Here is a 23002-nt window from a genome sequence, read left to right as displayed (position 1 = left end):
TGCAAATTTAAAATTGAAATCGATTAAACACGAAAACGTTTTTTATCTATATAATATATATTAAGCATTTTATTTCTGAGTGAAACTTCTCGTTTCTAGCGGTCTAGTTAAAAATTAATATGGTAAAATAGGTAACTATACTATTGTTGATAATAATAATAATACAAATAATATCGACTTACCTACTAACAAGACTAGCGTTAAGGATTTCATGATGTTTGCGTTTTGCGTTGTTTATACGTCTTGTCTATGATTATCGTGCACTTAGCGGGACCCAACGTTTTGTTCGCCGGACTACGTAGTGCAGCTCTCTTATATAGACGGTTCTCCTACCCATAAATGTATTATTTTATTTTATTTTTCCTGTTGACTGACCGACGTGAGAAAGGTCATACCTATATCGTACTTGCCACCACTAATTGGTCGTCCCTCCACCGCCGACGCGGCTGCTGTCCATCAATTATGTAACAAAACTGCAATGCACACACATTATTATGTTTATATACAAAGGATGTGCTTTGTATGTGTTTGTGTTTTTTTTTTTATCTCATTCGTGTCTGTCTACTAGGCAAATGCGTTTTGGAAATGATTTGTGTTCGTCACGATGTGAATATTGTGGCGCGCTTCGTTAAAAATGACTTTGACCCGTCGCAAGGTTATGCCAATAAATTTATCGTCCGAGACGCGTTCCGTATGCGTACAGCACGAAGTCGTCGAGGAGTCTTTGTTCGAAAACGATATTAACAATACGTTCGTCTTAAATAAAATGCATTGGAGCGTGGATCGGGTACAAGCAATGCTCGTTTTTACAGAAACTTTGTAAGCGAATTAGGCAGGGTTTTTTTTAATGATTTTTTCTGACTGCACAAACTTATTCCCACTCTTGGGTAATAGTAAGGAATTTGTTTACGCTGTCCAAATCCTGTTATCCGTTGAACTGTCAGGGGCAGATCCAAGAGCCCTAGGACCTAGGACCCTCCCACTCACAAAGCTGTATTTCTAAACAATTTTATAGTGTTAAAAACAAAATTACAAAAAAAAAATCATCGGCATTTTCTGAAAATTATGACTTGGTAATCTCCTTATCATGTCTCCGGATAAGGTTGACGGTGCCGGCTATACTACCTAGTACGTGCTGACCTACTGTTTACTGTAACCACTGGAAAAACCAGCGAAAAAATTACGAAAAAAACGCTAAAAATGGGATTTTAATTTCTAACGCTTTGTTTATCACCATAGAAACGAATAAAAAATTATAATATTATAATATTAATTCAACTTACACATGATATAATAAATTATAACAATATAAAATAACCAGACTGACAAACCGTCTCCGCTCGGAATCGTTTTTCTTATACAATCATATTAGATCATTGAATTCAAGTCCAATACAATCCATTATACAATGGTCAATGATCCACTTATAACCTACTGTACAGCAGAGCGACATCCACTTACCTTCTTTTTTATTTTGAAGTTTACCCAATTATTGTTTTATATAAAATATATCATTCTGAAATTTTTTTTTTTGCACTGCAAAAAGTAACAATTTTCACTGCAGCACAATTACTTTTTTTACTGCACAAAATATGTCTCACTGCACACTAAAAAAACACTGGAATTAGGATTTTTTTCACAGTAAAGGTGCTTAATATTATTATAGTCAAGCGACTCACAGAAGTACATAATTTTAAAAATAATACAGTAAAATGATTATTGGAACATCGAATAGAATGGAGATTATAATGAATAACTAAACAGTAATCAGTCGTAATTTCGTTTTTGTACTCCACTCCATTTTCTTTATCCATCGTATGTCACACTCTGGTTCGGAATCGATACAATTGCGACCAAACTTAAAATAAATGTAAAGCAAATAAAGCTGTACAGTTCCTACAGCAGCAGTGTAGCCTGTATAGTAATATAGTGGTATAGTACCCAGTTAAGGCAAGATAATGCTTTCACTAACATTTACCTATTACCATTTATAAAAACAAAAATTCTTAACTTTATAATAATAAAAATAAATGGTCAATGTCTGCGTAGTCTATTCATGTGTCAGTACATAAGACATAGTTTAACATATCTTGTGTGACACATAAATTGACCATGCATATGGGCATTAGTATTTATAAGTGTGATGAATTAAAAAAAAAAACTAAGGTGGTGTGGGATGGCGTGGCGGCAGTCGGTCTTATTATACTCAAACAACAATAATAATAATACGTATTCTGAAGTATTCTATAATGTGAAAACATTAGAATATTATAATAATAAGTTTCTTATAAAATAAAATATGAACAAAAATATTATTTTTCTTTTAGCGGCCCCTCTAGTGTTTATAAAATTTGACGCGTAAATTGACCCGCCAACCATAAGACGTCGGACCGCCTTGTCATAGTACGTCATGTAATACGATTAAATTCACCCCTAAAGCGGCTTTCATATATCTCCCATGTGGCCATGCGGGGCAATGTGGGAAACGTTTGGTGACCTGAAACCTCAGATCTTCATTGAGCTACCCACATCAGAGATTGGTAAAGTGGGTCCTAGGTGCGGTGTGAGTGATCGGCAAGGTTTTGCGTGTACATGTTCGAATAATGTTATGTATCGTTGAACTTTGAGAGCGACGAGGCGGAATACAGAGGACCTTGATGAAAAAAAAACTGAAGTTCAAAGATTGGTTCAGAGGAAACCGAGTTAAACGAATTACACTGGTGTCATTGTTGTCGCCGTCGGCCGACCCTATATTGCATTGGGAATATAATTTAACCTATTACACGACCATTGTTGTTGAATTTACTTTGCACGACCGCTTCAAAACTGCTCTCCAGGCCGCCACCGCCGCCGCACTATTATACGAATTTCCAGACTCTCGTCGCCGTGATCCGTCCAATATTCTTCGTTTAACACAATTAAATTATTATTTACGTTCAACTTTTTCTCACAAAAACTCGGTTGCTTTAAAAACAATTGCAGGTGACTATTATCACGTATAAAGACGTACGTCATAAAGGTACGAAATATCATATTATTGTGAGTAAAACAGTATAGTTATCGTATTATGAGTTGTAATAATATAATATTAATGTATTACGTCAACCATACATAAATTATCTTAAAATACAATATAATATTAAAACACAATAATTTGTGCAGTGTTATTGGCGGTGAAAAAATACATATTTATATAAAAATCAATCGTTTATCTATTCATATCAAAAGCAGTCGCGAAATTTTGAAATTCCATCATGCGCGAGTAATGCGTTGGGTCGTCGTCACGCAAGTTCCGATGTAGCTGAATTCGGTGACTGTAAACCAAAACAAACGTAATAATATTACTTATGGCGTAATGACGTTATTTAATTACACGTATCAGACATGATATTTTGTATATTATTAATTATTTACGTTAGTAAGTATTATAGCGTGAATCGTGTACCTATAATAATAATCATCACATCAATTTAGTTCAAATAAATAAACAAATATAATATAAACTTTCCGAGAAATAAATTAATGTAGATGCAATTCAACGCAGTTCGGATTTTTTTTCAGAAAATCGTCTATCAGAGTTACAAATGAAACGTATTACGAATGAATAATTGAAAACAATAGGGATTTCAATTTTAAGGAACCCGAGGATGGTTTATACATTAGTACAATGATTTATGTTTAACTATAAATTGAATCCCCCAAAAAAAATTGAAGTAAACTGAAAGTATAATACGATATTAATATAAAGTATATACCGTACACGTCTACCACAAAATACCACAATTCTGTAAAATAAATAAACAATTGGTAATATATATATTATAGTATTATAATATATATATATATATAGATTCCATCCCAAGCGAGTATAATGAAATAATAAATATTATGGTTACTTAAGTTGGTTTGATTGATCGAGTTACAAACAAAAGAACAATACTTACTTATACCGCAGTTGGCGACACAATCCAAAAATCTTCTGTTTTGGTATGTTTGAGAATCACTTCCACAGACGGGATTGTATTCGTTTGTAATCCTTTCTTTGCAGGTCGCATTACATGCGTTTCTCTGTTCTTCACTTGCCTCTTCACTGTTGGACGAAGTCGTGCTGGTTTGCACTGGATTTTGATTGGTGGTCGGTTGTGTAGGTGGTCTGTTACCTTGATTGGTGTTCGGTTGTGTAGGTGGTCTGTTACCTTGATTGCTTTGTCCTTGGTTATTACCGTTGGTACCCCATTGGTTTTGACCCTGATTATTACCATTGGTACCCCATTGGTTTTGACCCTGATTATTACCGTTGGTACCCCATTGGTTTTGACCCTGATTATTACCGTTAGTACCCCATTGCAGGTTTTGACCCTGATTATTACCATTGGTGCCCCATTGGTTTTGATTACCAGGTTGTTGGTTAGGTCTTTGATTGGACCATTGGCCTTGGTTTCCACCAGATGGTCGGTTGTTACCTTGGGGTTCAAGCCCAGCAAATGGATCTTCCTCGTTAGGCATCGGTGGTCTTGGACGACGGTTTCCTTGTCTTATAGTTCTTCTGGGTGGCGGTCGTTCATTATCAAAGTTCCACGATGAATGTTGATGTCGTGAACTCAGTGATTCGGGAAATACGATATCGTCTGTCGGTACTCCACCGTTTACGAATAAAACCGTCAGTCCAAAACATACTAAAAATTGATAATTCTTTAATTAAAATTATACGATTATATAACAATATGCTTAATATATTATAAAGGTTAACTGGTTTAAGGTATGATCACGGATATCTACTTATAGTAGATAACCATGGGTACCAATATAATATTATATTATCAGTTTACAGTTTTTTTCATCTCATATGGCATTCTAGAATTGTATTAGCTCATGTGCCCATCCACCGATTTAAATAATAATTAATAAACATCAATAATGTAGTAATACCAAAAACATATAGGAGGTTATAAATTATAAACATAATAAATATACCTATTAGACAATTTATATTTAGGTATTCAATCAGTACCTGAATATACAACCGAAATTCCGCGTATGAATATTTATTAAATATAGGTAGTATTTGCTTGAACTAGAGAAGTGATAATTACATACTCGTTAATCAAGTTCAAGTATAAACAACAATAATAATATTAATTTCAATAATTCGTTTGGATTGAAAAAAATGGGTCTTAGATACTCGTATTTTATAATACTGTTATTTGTCATTAAGTTTTATAATAGGTACATTTTTTTAGTATAGAATTAACGGCAAGTTAATTACGTTTAAGAAATATCCATATCAGTAAAAATATAATATATTTAAGATTCTGAGCGGAGCGAGGAAGCTATTAGTTTTACAATTGTGTTTATTTATTTATTTTTTTTTTTTATATCCTGTATACAAAATTTCTACCAGAAGGATTGCTTCAATTTCAATTTTCAATATATAGTACCTTATCTTTTAGCAAATTAGATCAAGATGGTACTTTAGAGAGCTCATTTTTCGATTTTATCAATACTTATTTAGTGTCACAGGAAAAACCATCAAAAAATTACGAAAAACCGCTAAAAATAGGATTTTAATTTCTAACGCTTTGTCTATCACCATAGAAACGAATAAAAAATTATAATATTTTAATATTAATTTAACTTATAATATAACATATTATGTTATAATAATTAATAACAATATAAAATATCCAGACTGACAAACCGTCTGCGCTCAGAATCGTTTTTCTTATACAATGACCCACTTGTAGCCTACTGTACAGCAGAGCGACATCCACTTACACGTTTTTTTTTTATTTTTAAATATGTGTCAGATGACGTATAAAATAGACAGTATGTTTGATAACATGACGTCAATTGTTTTTATGTTATAATACGTTTACTCAATTTAATATAATATAAATTATACTATTATGTCGAATACATAATATAATAAAATATATTTACTTATAAAATTAAAGTTTATCTAAATTATAAACATAACATGTTCTGAACATCTAAATATCATTAACAGTATAATAGGTATTAGTATAATATAAAAAAAAATCTAGTCTTTTAAATACTATTAATATTTATATTGACAATATTTTTAAATGGTTTTTTGTTTACCACAGGTAATGGTACTTCAAGAAAAAAGTTCAACTATATTATATTTCAAGTGCATTATTTTAACATAGTGTTTTGGGGACTCGGGCCACTCAATCGCTAAGTGCAGAAGCTTGTTTAATATATATGTGGAATTAACAAGTTTCTACGAAGTATTGAGGGGCTTTCATTAATGATATTGGTAGGTATCTAGTTTTATGGAAATTGCGTGCGAATACATGTTTTGAACGTGATGGATTTCTATGAATAAACCTTTAATTTTTTTTGCACTTATCCATTATATTATAATTTATTTTAAGGGGTTATTCTTGAAATTTTAAACAAACATAATAACCAATAATTGATTTAAGTAGATTCTTTGTTCTCGACCTTCAGTATCTCTAAAAAGTATTTATTTTTTTTATCATGAAATACAGTCGTTATTTGTAGTAATGACTGAAAAATAACCTTGTATACACAATACACATGACACGTTTGATATTTGTCGAGGTTTAATAATCATAATAATAATTTTAATAATCGTAAAAATAATTATCACGTTCATTAGTATAATACCGAACTAAACAATTACTCATTGTAAATATTCCTTAACTAGGGCTACTGAATTAGTAAACCTGATGGAGATGTGACAGTTTTTATAAACTCGTATTTTTTTAAAAACATTTATTTTTTATAAAATCGTATTTTTTTAAAAACCTTTATTTTTTATAGACTCGTTTTACTTGGACGTTACTTTGCTACCTATATGTTTTTTTTTTTTAATATTCATTTTTATTTTTGTATTAATAGTTCCACGCCTGTATTAATATCGTTAAATATAATTAAACGGTTTTTCTTATAATTATTTAATATTAGTGATTATAGTTCATAGGTTTGTAGATTCAAATGGCGCTTATAACAATTATTTGGTATTTATAGTTTATAATATAGGTACTATATTCGTAATTTCTCATGGACTACAATTGTCTAGAAAGTTTGGAAAAGTTTAAATGTATAATGACATATATCTCAGGGAAAAACGATGGAAACTTTCTAGACACTCAATATAGGATTTTCGATTTTTTTATACTTATAGCAATTTAAATTATTAAATTATCATATATAAGATATTGTAATAACGTATTTTTTATTTTTGGTATACTTAATCGTTAAACATTATTATTTTTAGAATCTCAACAAAAAATTCTATTAAATATAGCCAAAAAATAGCTGCAGTCATTTTTATTTTGCGAATTCAGCAGTAGATTTTATTTTCATTTAAAGAAATTAATGAAAATTTGTCGCTTGGAAAATCATAATAATATCACATCTTTGAAAAAATCATCAACTACAGAGAATACAGATAATTAGGTGTTGAGATATTTTTAATTTATGACAGGTCTTAAAAACAGCTACAATTGTATAGTCAATAGGTTTCCTCGCTTCTCATACTATTATCATCTAAAATATTGGCATCGGCGAGCGACTGCAGTGCACGGCTGTGAATTCACTGACACTCCCCTCTTATATTAAATTACTTTTTCTATAAAGCTATACGAGTATTCGACCGAAGTAAATGGTATTAATTTAATGTTAATTTAATGCGATTATAATATTATTATTTGTATCCAATGAGTGAGTTTTCTCAACATTTAAATTTAACTCAATTGTATTTATACTAAATTTGAAATTGTTATAATATTGTGATATTGGTTTATTTATATAAAAAAAAGCTACATTGGGTACTAATACTCTACCAGTGTTAGATCATATTTAATATGACTGATGTCTGATAAAAAGCTATTGAATTTAATCGTTTATACGTTTAATAAATTTACATAATAATACATTGGTATTGAATAAGTAATGTAATTTAGTAATCATAAGTACGTTAGAATATATACGTTAAGACGTTATAATTTTGAAAAAATATCATGATTTTTTGTTTAAACGTTTCACATGACACCAAGTTATAGACAACCTATTTTAATTATTTATTTTTGATTGATTTTCGACCGACTGCATTCCTGCCCGTATGTAGAACATTGTTGTTCTATCGTAGCTGATGGATATAATATATATAACTCGTAATCGAATAAATAGAATTCATAAGTAAGTAATGTTCGAAAATTATTTTAAAAATCAATATAATATTAATATATTATTATGACGTTTAGACGTTATATTGTCATTTAAAGCTAGGAGATACCGGAAGTATATTGAAAATAATAACACTAAACGAAATGTTTCTATCTAAATACGTAGGTCGTAGGTACACTTATATTGAAAACTTAGGTACTTCAATGTTTTCGTCAAAAAACACATCATCGTGTTAATAAAGCGAGAACCTTCATTCGTTAGATTTTAGGTATAACCCATTAATCCCAAAAAAGGAATCCATTGATTCCGCCAATATGTAGTATCGACAGTTGTGGTCTTAAGACAACCCTTCGATTCCACCACCTATTAATGTTTATCTGTGGTCATCATGGATGAGCCTTAGTTTTATAAATTAATCAAAAAATACATTTGCCTTCAAATTATTAAAGTATACGTTATTAATGTTTAAACATTAATTATTGTTAAAATATTATTAAAAATTCGACAGTAGTCAGTGACATGTGATGATGAATCTGAATTTTCTGACTAGGTAGCTTAGGACAATATGACATATCAAAGTCAAGCCTACACGTCGTTATTTTCGTTAGAATATCCAGAATATAGTGATGAGCTAATAAGAAATATTAAAAGTAAGTATTGTAGATAAATGTATATTATATTATAGTTTGTACTAGAGGTAATAGGTATATAATAAAGCTATATGTATAAATAAAATAAAACAGTACATTATTATACTAATTAGGTACCAATAATGTAAATATATAAACTATTGAATAAATTAGGATTTGCAAGTTTGGTTTGGACAAGCTTATATTTTCCTCATGCTTACTTATTTCTAGTTCAATGAGTAAGTAATTGTTTTGGTAAAAAAATAACAATTGCTCAACCTCGAGTTACCTAAATGGCTAAATATACATCTTTAAATTGACGGAATCGATAGGTCGTTTTAAATCTACCCGTAGTGCCGAATACGATGTTCCTTTTTCCCTGATAAAAAGAGTTCCAGTAGAATCAATGAAATCACATGAACCAAAAATTACATAGATTAGTATGTTTAGTCATTGTATTTTGATATATACCTATATATATTATATTATGTACATTGTACAATTTATATGAAGCATATTTTAGTATGTTATGTATAATATCAAAAAATTATAGTTTTTGAGATAAATTTTCAATTAACTGTTGAAGAAAAATTGTTACAAAACTCGCATTTTATTTATGTACAACTCAATCGTGTGGATTTTAAATAATATCATAAAAGACAAATGTGTTCAATATTATATTTTAGTCACCTATATTATGATAATAATATATTCTAGTTTAATGTTCTAAAGTAACGACATTGCGAATAAAATCAATAGGGCACTAATGTACTATGAACAATGCACTTAGCGATCGAATACCGCGCATCCTATAGGTACTATCGTATAATTAGTATTAATGACAGATAACGATAATAATATTTTCGAAATAATATGATGAAAATCACAGTGGAATCACATTTTTATACGTAAATAAATAAATAATAATCATTATATAGCATAATAATATTATAAAAACCCAGATCAGAGAAAATACTATGCTTCCGGATTTACTGTTGGCAGCACTCAACCAGGACCCCAACTCAATTGTCGCTGCAATCCAATTCACCATCAACGCCAATCTTCTCAACATGATTTAACATTAGGTACTCTCTTATTGTATTTTCGACTGGGGTTTAAGTTTATTATTATTATTATAATTTGTACATCATTATAATAAATGATCACCCAATGGCAGTGTCGTTGAGGGCTTTATCAATAGTTTAAAAAAAAAAATTATAATACAATATGTATATTATAATAGATAATATTGATATCATAATGTTAAAACAATCGTCTGAAAAGTTAATACTACGATTAAGCATAAAATATGATTGCGTAGGTACAACGAACAAGACATACTATACCTACCATGGACACTGAGGGCGTTAAAAAAAAAACCAGAGGCATATAAAATGCAAGCCCAGCCACTGAATCACCCCTTAATACCACCACTGTCATAAAACTGTTTCTAAATATTAATCGTATTAATTACTTACGGAATAACACGACGTACAGTCGACACGCCGACATCGTTGTTGTTAGCTGTTCGATCACAAATTCACACTGAGACGATCTCGCGATCGTCAAATATGACGCCACTATATTATCGTGATAATATTAATATATTATTATTATTATAGTCACAAGATATACGCTACTAATGCATAAAAACCATTAAAATCTGTTAATTTACACGACTACGGCACGAAACCGGTTTCGCATTTAAAGGTTGTTGTTTTCGTATTCGTGCAGATTGTGCAAACGGAAAACCTGTGTTCTGAGTAAACAGAAATCAAATCAATTATTTGTGTATAATAATGTGGGTAATATTATACAATATATTTTATACCATAACCATTAACCATATTATCATATTACAATCCGACGGGAATTAAACATGGTCTCTGCGCTCACTTGGATGACGTATCCGCAGGTACCTAACCAGGTACCTACCGTGTACATTTAATACGCTTGGCCTCTAGCGAACACATATATCAATATCATTATATGAACAAAATAATTATGAAAATCGTATATATTTTTACTAACACTGAATATGAACGGAAATAAAAATTATAATACATTTGAAAAAAAGACATTAATAAAAATGATTTATGAGTTTTGTGTGTGATCAAAACCGACTAAAATCTATACTAATAAATAATAATGAATTATTAGTATTTATAGTGATTTGAATTTTTCTGCATTATAGTTGAATATATAGTTATTTGAAATAAAATTGAAAAATCAATCCACTAACCTAAAGGCCAAAAGTCATCTAGGTACCTAAGCTAATCTAAACGAACTGTAAAAAAAAAAAATAAATAAATGAGTCTAAATAAGTGTAAACAATATAGGAATGTCTAGAACATATTTTCGTTTATGTGTGTTGAATTTCATTAAATATATAATTTGTACCTATAGTGTCTTGTTCATTTAAAATGGTGAAAAAATTGTTAGTACGGTACACGATTTAGTTTGGAGATATAATAAATTATTGCATTCAAAGAATATTCTGTTGAGACCTTAGTTTACAAAAAATGTTAAGAATGCGATTTTTTTATGTTATTTTGCATTTATGATAGTTAAAAAAAAAAAAAATAGAAAAACTCTTGAGAAATAATACTTAAAATGATCTCCTTAGAATGACTACACGCTTGGTTAGATATTTTTATCATTCATCTACACAAAAAAATTAAACACTATTTTACACGAACGAGTGGTTCCAACCTAAGATCATCCATAAATACCGCAATAGAAAACTTCAACAATTTCAATATCACATATTATTTAAGTAACGTTCCACGTCGTATTCAAATTCAAGCTATGTTTATCATAGTATTTACTTACCTTATAAGTAATAACAATTCTGATGAGATTCGATGTTGGATGGTGGCAGAAGATTTTTTCAATAATATAATGTGTGGACCGCGAAACATGGACAACCTCAAGGTCAGTAGTGACTATAGTGTCTATATTATAAAACGGCAAACGGCTTGTTAATTTTTTTTAATAACAATACGCCATATAAATATATAAATGTTTCCTCCTTAAACATATTATACGTTCCTAATTGCTCAATATATATATATATATGTCTTTGCAAACTTCTATATTTAAATGTTTTGCTTCCCATCTGCACTCTTTCTGATAGAAATATTGTATACAGGATACAAAAAAAAATAAACACCATTGTAAAACCATTAGCTTCCTCGCTCCGCTCAGAATCTATAATACACGGTGTCATTACAAAAAGTTAAAAAATATATTTTTTTTTTCAGAAATATTGTTATAAAATTACATAAAATGATTGGTATATTGTAAAAATTATATTTTCAAAAAACTTAAAACTTTTCGAAATAAAGAGTGTAGACACTTAAATGGATCATCTGGTACAGGACGAATTCGCTATAATACTATTATCACAGATATGATTACTATATGTATCGTATAGGGAGATGATAAATAAATAAAAACCTTAGCGTAGTTAATATGACGTATCAAGTGGATCGCCTATCTAGATACCTATAAAAGTATAAACATATTATTTTAAACCTATACATTATAGATACAAACTACAAACGGTTTATTGTGTAAAACAAATATTAGAGCAGAAATATTATTTTAATACAACTAGAAATCTAGAACACATTAGGTAATAATATTGTATTTCAATATTAGTATTATTGTGTCCTCGACCATTGTGAACCGAAGAACACACTTTTCGTAGTCGCTTATAGTGTACTATTTATATTATAGTGAACTAGTGAAGAATACAGCTGTAATGCTGTTTTCGATAAATAATCGTGCACGCTCCCGTGAACAATAATAATAATAATATCTAATACTAGTTAACTCCATTAAATTATAATTTTATAAAATTTTAAATGATATTATAATGCTGATTTGTTTAGGTTCCAAATCGTTGAAACTAAGATCTTTCTAAAATTTAATTTTAAATTTAAAACCATGCGTGCTCGACTTGCTATTCAATATAAATCCCAACTAAGAATATTATTGTACAATATTATCTCGTAACAATAATTTTATCCTTAAGAATCATCAACAAAATAAGAAATAAAACTCGAAACACAATTTGTTCAAATCATACTGTACCGTACTTAAGATCTTGGAACTTTTATTTCTTAATTTGTACAGTTATATTATGGAAAATTATTTATCTGAAATTTGTTTTTATTATTGTTATATCTAAGTGTCGCCGTCGGCAGTGATCCTGAAATTATCAATATGTTCAACATTAATTGAAATCGTTTGCATCCACTCTGTGATTCAATATCAACGTCTTTTGGCAACGACTTAGTTGAGTACTCTCCGCCATCAACGACAATGTCGATGACGATTGATTCAACGTAGATGGTTCATGTACCGACCTGAAAATGAGTAATAATGAGGATAAGGGTTTAATAGAAAGAAGATAATTAACAAGTAATTGTAAGTAATATGGTTTTTTTATGATAGGAAAAGTACGAAATAAAATGTTCCGTTTGTCAACGTTCAAAAGGGATAAATGGAGGTGAATTTTAGCTCCTAAATACTTTGCATGTGACCATTTTAAAGATGCTATAGTTCAAATTTCAAGTTTCTAGCACCACAGAAAGTGCACCAAAAACTGTGAATTATTTTCATAACACACATTTTTTTTAACCCCCACACATAAGGCATACCTATCAATGTAAATAATATTTCATTGTTTTTAAACCATCACACATAAAATCAATCATTAAGGCGATTCCATACTGTGATTTTCTGTTTTTGTCTAACACACACGCGACATTATATTATAATGATCATTATATTTATATTATATATAAAAATCTTGTGTCACAATGTTTGTCCGGAATGAACTCTGAAACTAATTGACCGATCATGATGAAATTTTTTACACCGTGTGAAATTTGGTCAACCTTAAAAGATAGGATAGTTTTCATCGTGAGAGGAGCAACCCTGGTAGGTGCTAAAACGGGAATTTTGAGATTTCAGATCGAAATTTTTGTTTTTAAATGGTTGCCATGAGTGCAGACGTCGTATAAAATGATTCATTCTATAAATTTCAATACAGAATTATAGTGAACATTTAAGTCATTTCCACGGGAACAAACAAACTATAAACAGACATAATCTCCGGCGCCTTTGGAGTTGGATATTTTTTTTTTATTAAAAACGCGTGAGTATACATTTTATTATTCACATTTGTTTTTAGTAAAATGCCGCCAAAAAAGTCTAACCTCGACAATGCATATAGCAATGAGGCACGACGCAAATGTGTTGTAAGAACATACTCAATAGTTTACTATACGCTAATGATCTCCAAAACCACTAATAAACTACAAATAAAAAAAAAAAATGTCTAGTACATAATAAAAATAATACACAGCCTACGAAAATGCAAAAAAACAAACTAATACGTGGGAAACGCCGTGTCGGGACACCTAGTATTATATTATATTATATTATAATGATTTATACGTATTTTTTCGTATTAGTAACATTGTTTTAATGTATATTTTCAAGTATATTTTAAACATATTTAAATAACAAATTTTTATTTTTATTTGATAGTCGAATACAAAGTCAAATGATACTATGTCATACCTTCAAACAATTGTTCTCTATAATTTGTGTGTAGGTAATTTTACTCTTAGATTACTCAAAATCATAAAAAAACGATATTAGGTAAAAGCGTTTTATCTATGTTGCTCGTGGGTCTGAAAGAAAACAAATATTGCGCTGACATCCTCTTAATATATTATACAAATACGTAAAGACGATAACTACACTTACATTTGTTGTATTTGTATAATTGAGAGATGTCGAAGGTGAAGAAAATGTATTAAGTCTATAATAAGCGTATAAATAATAGGAATATTTTATAATAGAAAATTTTAGAAAAAGTGTGATGAAATTATAATATTATTATAGTTTAATTTATGTATTTTATTTCTGGGAACTAATTATCATTGATTTGTAGATGAATTAAATTATTAAAATAAAGGTACTGACATTTTCTAATTGAGTAATTTAATGTATTTTGTTTGTATTTTGATCCTCAATCCTTATTTAGCCACTATAGAAATAAATCAAAATTAATTAATAGTATAATAAATACTATAATATTGTAATTTGTAATGTTCATTATACCTCACCACTACCGTTATAAATAACTGCATAAAACAAAATTTCTAGTGGGAAATTGTCCCACAAACTCTGCCACAATTATATTGCGCCATAACCTGGTTTACAATTAATATTTAAATGTTTACATGACGAAAAAGTTTTACATTTTGTAAATTTTTGTCTATAACAATAATATTATAATATAATTAATATTATGGTCCCGTGACTACCAGCGCTTTATTAGTTCATCAAAACACCGTTTTGGGGCCACAATTCTTATCCCGTCTTTCAGCCTGAGTAGATAACCACACAGTAGATTAAATAAAGTATTATTTTTATGTTGTATTGTTATATTATTGTTCGTCACTATAGATAGTCACAACGAATATTTTCTATATTAGGGATTTTTATGAAAACATATTAGTACTTTCGGTTTTTTTAGACTCTCAAACTTTTCAGTTCATAGTTGACAAATGAAAATCAATTAATCAGTTAAGGTTTGTGCATATTTAATAATTTGTATTGCATATTTCTATATACGAATATTTTCAAACATTATTGGCTTTAAATAATGCGCTAAACCATATTATATATTTGTAAAATAAAATAAAAATGTTCCTTAAAGATTCATAAGTCATGAATCATGATTGTATAATAATGTTATATTTCTGCCAATCACTGTATTAAAATGAGATGTATGTTATAAGCCGGTATAAATAAATTATAACATTTTTTTTTATATACAATTCAGTTTCTATATTAAAGCATATAATATGTCCTTACTACCTACAGCAAAATTATTGTGCCGTTGAGTATTTTTTCTAACAAACCACTGCCACTGCATTGCGCCATTGCAGTGTCTGACAAATTTTTAATCTTAACCACTCTATGATATGTCGAATTATATATTTTTTTGTACTTAATTTAAGTTTAATCTATTCATATTTTGTATATTAAGCTTAAATTACTACACTACAATAAGGTTACTGTCAGAAGATATGGCGGAGAAGCAGCCCACTGGCAACACACTGGCAACACACAGTGTTTTACAATCGAAAAAAACTGGTATAAACTAATTATTATTTTCAAATGTTACATTATACAAAACCAAAAACTATCGGATAATTAACTATACTTATACATATACAATGCATTCTATTTATTTTTTTCATATTTGGCAATAAATAAATAAATAAGCAGGTAAATATTAGTTATTTAGTTCATATTTAAAAATTTAAGACTAGGTATTCAGTATCCATGTCTTCGTCTTCAACTGTGTCAGTATCTGAAATGTTTGTATGAAATCATTTTTCTACTTCAAAGGACCTTTTTCTTCTCTTTATTTTATGAAATCCGCTTATCTTTGGATACGAAGATAGAAAACTACGAGTTAAATCAGCGTATGAAAAATTACTTTTATAATCGTAGGTACCTAAGAAGTAACTAAGAATGGAGCAGATATGTGCAACCAAATTCTACACTATATTAATGTAGAGATTGAAAGCTATCATAAAATATGAAAATGGATGGAGAACCAGGGGATAAGTCTCTCTAAATCTCTTATTCTCTTTATGTTAATGACTAATATTTCTGATATCATTATTGAACGTCATCACAGAATATAAAACTATTGTTGACAAAAATAAATGTATACAAACCTTTACCCTATATACTAACAAATATTTAACAACTTTGTTCAGAACCATGGTATTAACTTATTAATGATATACATACTGTGATAATTTATTAAACATCTTATAAATTCCGTTCTTTTTCAACTTAAAATAGTGATTCGTTATTTTTTTGAAATTTTTTTGTAATACATTTTTCAACAAAAAATATACTATAAAGTTGCAAATAATTTTAATTTAAAAACAATTTTTTTTTCAATAGACTTTATTCTAGCTTTTTTCGATTTTAAAACACTGTGTGACACTCCTGTAATTATAATTTAAATTTATTTTGATGCAGTACAATTTTCATAAAACGTTCGTGTATTTATCTCATCGTAATGGCTTATTAACAGTTTAAGTTCATGGGACATTGCAGAGGGCATACATATATTTATATTTATTTACCCTTCACTCTTCTCCTCATCGAAACTTTCAACATTTATAGTTAGGTACTTGTTTTTATGTCTGTAAACAAATTCTAAGTTGTTAGACGATCTTTCTGCGTCAGAGTATTATACTATTAGTACCTAAGTGTTTTCTGTTCTAATGAAAGTATAAAAACTTAACTGTCGATAAAATAAAAACTAATTAAACTTTTTATTTGTTCACTCTTTCAAAACTTAAACTGATTAAATAAATTTAGGATGTTAAATGGACCACTCTGTATTCCACCATTTACCATTAGCGTATAATTGGGCATGATGCTTCGCCACATCACGCGTATACCGGTACCATCGGATCATTCGACTATATAACCACGGTTAAAACGCGCCTGAGCAGTTAAACTATACGAGTTTTATTTTTGTGTTTTAATATTACTGTATTTCTGAATTAGACGTACTGGTGATATTATTAGCATTAGTTTTGAGTTCACGCTTACAGACATAACATACCTAGGTATATCGTCGAAACCATACGCAAAATATTATGATAATGGTGTTGCACCAAACAAATCGGTTCTGAATTGGATTAAATACCTACATATTTCATGACGAGTACATAATTTTGAATAGTCGTAGGTACCTACTGTTTAAAAAATATAAAAGCATTACGTTATTGAAAACTACCGTACCATGATAAATGGGTTTTTTTTATAAACAATAATATTGTGAGTACGCATTTGTTGTATAATAATATATTCAAGGTTCAACAATGTTTTTTGACTACGCTCTTTTGTAGGTTTATTAAACTAATTGTATTTAATATACGCAGTGATATATAATAGGTATCTAAAGCCGTAAAGGTATTGTTAAATTTGCATTAAATTAATTACATATTATTATACTATGCTAAATCGTTCGATGCCACAGTAATTAAATCAGAGCATTCATTAAAACGGTTTGATTTATTGTAATGTGGGTAATAAAAATGAAATGTAACACAATATAAACTATAGTAAGGTCTACTACTTTACTAGTGTATGAGTGCTGAATATTATATCAATGAAATATTTTGCTATTGTCGATCGCATTAATAATAATGACAGTTGATTTTTATCACAGCTGAAAGTAATAATGAAAGAATATTAATATTATAGCCCAATAATGTTTCACATCTATATGAATGTGAGTTGGATAGCGGTTAGTTATTTATCGGTTTTACTTGAATAGCCTCATACATTATGATTTTTAATGGTTATATATAATAGCGATCTCTCAGCTATATCGTTTCTGCATATATTATGTATTTTTTGTGGATAGACGTGTCATGGGTGTAATTTTTGTCAATTATATTACAATCAACTCAAGTTTTAATAAATAATTTTAAATTCATTTCTAATGAATATATATTTTCTTAACAGGTGTATGTGCGACAGTTCGCACAGTTAGCAATCAATTTCACCTATTTTTGGTAAATTTTCACAAAACACACATCTAAGTAGGAAGATAACCTAAAAAACACGTTAGAGCTACGCCATTTTCATTTAAATAAAATCAATGTTTTTTTTTTTTTTTTTTAATTTGTACTAGGCCTTGTTTAAAGTTTTGAATCGCTTAAATTTTATTGCATTAAATATTTTATAAAAATTAACGGATAGGTACTATGGTCTTAACCGTTAAGTCCACAACTCGTAAATTATTGTCACTGCCATTATCGAAAAAAAACTTCAAAATTTATCGATTATTTTTTATGTCATCAGATTAATAAATAATAATTCGCATACTGTAATTCATTACTAAAAAAAATAATATGAACACCGATACAAATTAGTGGTTAAACGTTTTATAATTTCGTACTAAACGTCTTAATGAATTTAGTGTTATACACAAAAACCTGTCACTGCTATGAGCTATACACATATTATTTCATAGTAACTATTTTATATTCAATATATAGGTTTGAGACATGGGAACATATTTTATGGTTTTGACAAACGCATTTTTAAATCGTTGACATAGGTTCTATTATAACTGCATTTAAGAAATAAATACCAATATATATTTTCAAAATCACTAAAATAAATAAATATTTGGCAATGAAATAATGTAACAACGTGTCTTGCCTACATCTTGTATTATATTATTTTGTTGTATAAAATATATTTATTTCCAGAGTTATTTCCTTATGGAGCTTTTTATTAATTTTCTAGACAGCTAACCCTTTGCGATAGATATTGAAAAATAATTCCGTTAATTCCGGTATTAGTTGGCACACGATATTAATAATTGCGACGTCTGAGGAATTTACGGTATTTCCTATTACATTTATTACCGAAAGGCGCAAAATATATAATATAATATTGCATCACGATTTTCGTTTTACATTTTTCATAATCAAATAGAATAGATATCTATAATTTCAATTATGTTGTTTTCGTTTAAGTTCTGAAAAAAACGGTGATATAAAATAAATTAATGTCATCACTCGAGTCCTCAATGTTTAATATAACAACATTGTTCGAACGCGTGCGTCGAATCGATGGGAGTCGGAAATGACCAAGTAAGAGGTGAAGTCCTTTTTTAAATTTATGACATGAGTTATCGCAAACAAATATTAAACAATTTTATTTATAATTTTTATGATAATATTTACTAATAATTTGATTATTTGATCAAATTTAAATGCATAACTCAATTTATAATAATATATTTATTGAATATTGTACACTTATAAAAAAATAATTTTAAACAACTATGGGTAATCAATACTGATATCAAATAATTTTTATCTTTATTATTTAATTTTTGTCTAATTAATTCATCGTGTTTCAAACTATCTTCGGTTAGATACTTCTAACGACCAATTATATACTCCTGTCTCAACTCTTATGTTAATAAATATGTAGGCATGCTGTATGGAAATAAAATAAAATAATGGTTTAGAGTAGATACAAAAAAAATTTAATAATGTGTATATATAAAACAGTAAGCTGATTGACTGATCTATCAACGCACAACTCTAACCATTGGACGAATTGGACTGAAATTTGGCATACAGATAGCTATTTTAGTGTAGGCATCCGCTAAGAAAAGATTTTTCGAAATTTGTATTTTAAAGAGGTGCTCAAACAGGGATTTTGAGGTCCACGATGGAAATTGGAAATTTTATTTTTATTTATTTTTTAAATAGTTGCCATTGGTTACAGTCTACAGAAGAAATTAGTATTTATTTATTATCGGTTTCCACTTTCCATTGGTTATTTGGCCAGATCAGGTACATTGATACTCTAGATTGAAATCATACACTTACGTACCAGCAGCACGGGGTCCGCGATCTACCGCAGGTAGATTGTCTACCTGATAATATACTGCTGCGAATCAGAATTTTTACTCCGGGCAACGAAAAAGTTAAGATACGTTTTGAACGCTAAATATTAAATAACTGATTGAACAAAGTTTGGGTCATATAGAGTTGGTACATTTAACGAGCAATGAAGTGCACGGGGTCAGCTAGTACTATATATAGATTCAAATAGCTTTATAAACATGTTTCGTTATGAAATATATATTATGATCATCGACGAATAATAATATCAGACTGTCAATAATTATAACTCGATTAAAATAATTTTATTTCGTAACTATTTTTGCTCACCGTATGCTTTGTAGAGGTAAATCGAAAGAAGGAGCTGATTTGATTTCGGCCATTACAGATCGGTCGTTGTGAATGATTTCTTCGGATTTCTTCGGATTATTGTTATCCGCAGCCGTAGATCCTTCTTCATTTTCTTCCGCTGCTCTACCATACCATTTTTTGAACAGGTCTGGTCGAAAACCTACCACTCTTTTGCCACCTCGATGACAGTTTTCAATAATCCACTTACTGCTTTCCATCGTCGGGACTCTGTATAATATGAAATGATAATATGTATAATACTCGTATGTGCTCATTGTGGTAGGTACATTATTAATCTGTTTTTACGTAGTATAGATAATAATATGTTATTTGATAATTTTCAGAAATGTCGATCAAAAATAAATAAATTAACGATCATTAACGCCGTCCATAATAATGACTATATACGTATGCGTTGTTCATTTGTTTCAATTTAAAGTCAATTTGCACCTCACTAACACGTTCAATATAACGTATATTATATTAGGTACTTAGTATACACTAATAATAGCTATACTACCTGGTGATTTATTTGGTTATGTAAAATATTAATCATTCAATTAATATTATAGTTTCATAAGCAATTGTAGAAATTAATGACTTTCGACGAGACATATATAAATCTAACTATTGCTGAATAATATACCGTTTGTCAATACTCAGTATGTACCTATAGTAGAACATAATATTATACACAATTTTTCATAGAATTTCCAAACAGCGTAAGAATTTTCTAGAAAAAATACCATTATTATTTTTTTTAAATAAATAATCTCTATGAATCACGTCGAACAAAAAACCAACAGTTTATACTGCGTTGTAGGTCAAATAATAATCGTAATAATAATCACGACGTTTATCGACCGTATTTTTTTTTTGTGAAATTGTCGTTAACCGTCGGGAGATTTGCTTTGATTTGCGCATTATTATTAATTATTATATATTATTTAACCATTACAACTTTGTAGGCACTCACCTAATCAGCGCATTTGTCAAGTAATCGTGTACAGTGTTAGTAAGTGGCCAGTAAAATCCATCACCGGCGTCATACGCTCCGTCCGGCACTTCGACCGTGGGCTGCCGATTGGTAACATAACTCCTAGCAGCTGGTTCAAAACCGTTGGTATGTTCGATGGCAAATCTAAAATTAAATTATTATTTTCACATGACGATGATGATGATCGATCGAAAATGACGTTCAATAACCGCTTTCTGCATTAGAATTTACAATATAATTTAATATTATAATCGTTTCCATAACGGTTATCTATGTGAAAATATTTTTGAATTATCATTTCAAAGTATAAATATTAAATAAAAATGATAGCTACTCGATAGTGATTATATCATACTGTAGTAGGTGTATTGACGTGTTGTGTAAATATTAATTGAAGTTTTTGGTGCGGTCTTATTTTTAAAATGTAATTATAATATAATTCGGGTAGGTGTCTATGTAGTAGCTAGGTGGGTTACACCCATACATTTTTCAGTGTTTTTTTCATTTTGGTATAAACTATAAGTCTAAGTTTTTTTCGTTGGTATAACTAACAACTATATGTGTTCATAATAACATCATTAATATAATATGACAGTGGATGTCAATTTTTTTGTTTGAATGAATTTAATCCGCCCCACGACAAAGTATAGGTAGGTACTTTCAAGTTTATTTTTTTTATCATACTTAATCTCGAAAACGTTTTTCGTATGTATGGACAGCTTATTTGTTACTGTAGGGATTACGAAAGAATATTTTCAAGATTGATAAGACATTTTTAAAAATATTTTTTTTCCACTAGTATTAGGACGAATTTAATTCCTCAAACTTACAAGAAGTGTATCAATTTGTATAAATATTTAGGTGTTAGTAAAAAATGTACAATTATTGGGTGGGTGTTACGAAATCATCGTTTTTCGGCAACGAAAATATAAAAAATACGTATACACACATAGAAATACTAGTGTTGATTTAACTCATAACAATATTGTTGACAGTGTATTTGTTAAATTATACCAATGTTGTATTCGACAAACTATATTGTTTGACTATAATTTAATATTAAAATAACAATATACATATTATTGTTACAACTTTTTAATATAGCTAACTTGAATTTAATCTTGGTAATGTAAAACCTTTCTACATTAAAAATAACATGATATGTAATTATCTTAGCAATTATAGTTTTTCCGTTTTAACTAGGTATCTAATAAAATGTTCATTTTGACTGCGATTTGAGTTGAAATTACTAATGCGCTATTGTTATTTCAACTTTAATAGTGTTGTTTTAATCACTTAAGGAGCTGATGTTATCAGTGATTGTTGAATACAGTGGCGTAGTTAGGGGGGGG

At 29.1% G+C, this 23002-nt stretch overlaps 3 protein-coding genes across 3 annotated transcripts in view; all 3 read right to left on the bottom strand.

Moving 5' to 3' along the window:
* Window positions 1–288, bottom strand: part of LOC100302430 (kazal-type proteinase inhibitor) — a 36419-nt gene extending 36131 nt beyond the window's left edge. The window contains 1 exon segment of the mRNA NM_001163101.1: window positions 183–288. Within this exon segment, the coding sequence (NP_001156573.1) occupies window positions 183–213 (31 nt within the window). The 5' untranslated portion in view covers window positions 214–288.
* Window positions 289–3065: 2777 nt separating this feature from the next.
* On the bottom strand, window positions 3066–10353 carry LOC100161742 (feruloyl esterase B-like). Its single transcript, NM_001293508.1, is given in 3 exon segments — window positions 3066–3314; window positions 3945–4676; window positions 10286–10353. Coding segments are annotated over 3 exon segments (828 nt in total). The 5' UTR covers window positions 10320–10353; the 3' UTR covers window positions 3066–3252.
* Window positions 10354–12884: 2531 nt separating this feature from the next.
* Window positions 12885–23002, bottom strand: part of LOC100575001 (MORN repeat-containing protein 5-like) — a 15958-nt gene continuing 5840 nt past the window's right edge. The window contains exons 3-5 of the mRNA XM_003242243.4: window positions 21630–21794; window positions 20633–20881; window positions 12885–13180 (exon numbers count right to left, since the gene is read on the bottom strand). Of these exons, the coding sequence (XP_003242291.1) occupies window positions 13048–13180; window positions 20633–20881; window positions 21630–21794 (547 nt within the window). The 3' untranslated portion in view covers window positions 12885–13047. The remainder of the gene's footprint in view (window positions 13181–20632; window positions 20882–21629; window positions 21795–23002) is intronic.

The sequence above is a fragment of the Acyrthosiphon pisum genome, chromosome A1, assembly GCF_005508785.2.
Source record: "Acyrthosiphon pisum isolate AL4f chromosome A1, pea_aphid_22Mar2018_4r6ur, whole genome shotgun sequence".
NCBI classification, from domain to species: domain Eukaryota; kingdom Metazoa; phylum Arthropoda; class Insecta; order Hemiptera; family Aphididae; genus Acyrthosiphon; species Acyrthosiphon pisum.
The sequence above is the reverse complement of the archived record's forward strand: the minus strand, read 5'-3'. Positions and strand labels throughout refer to the sequence as shown.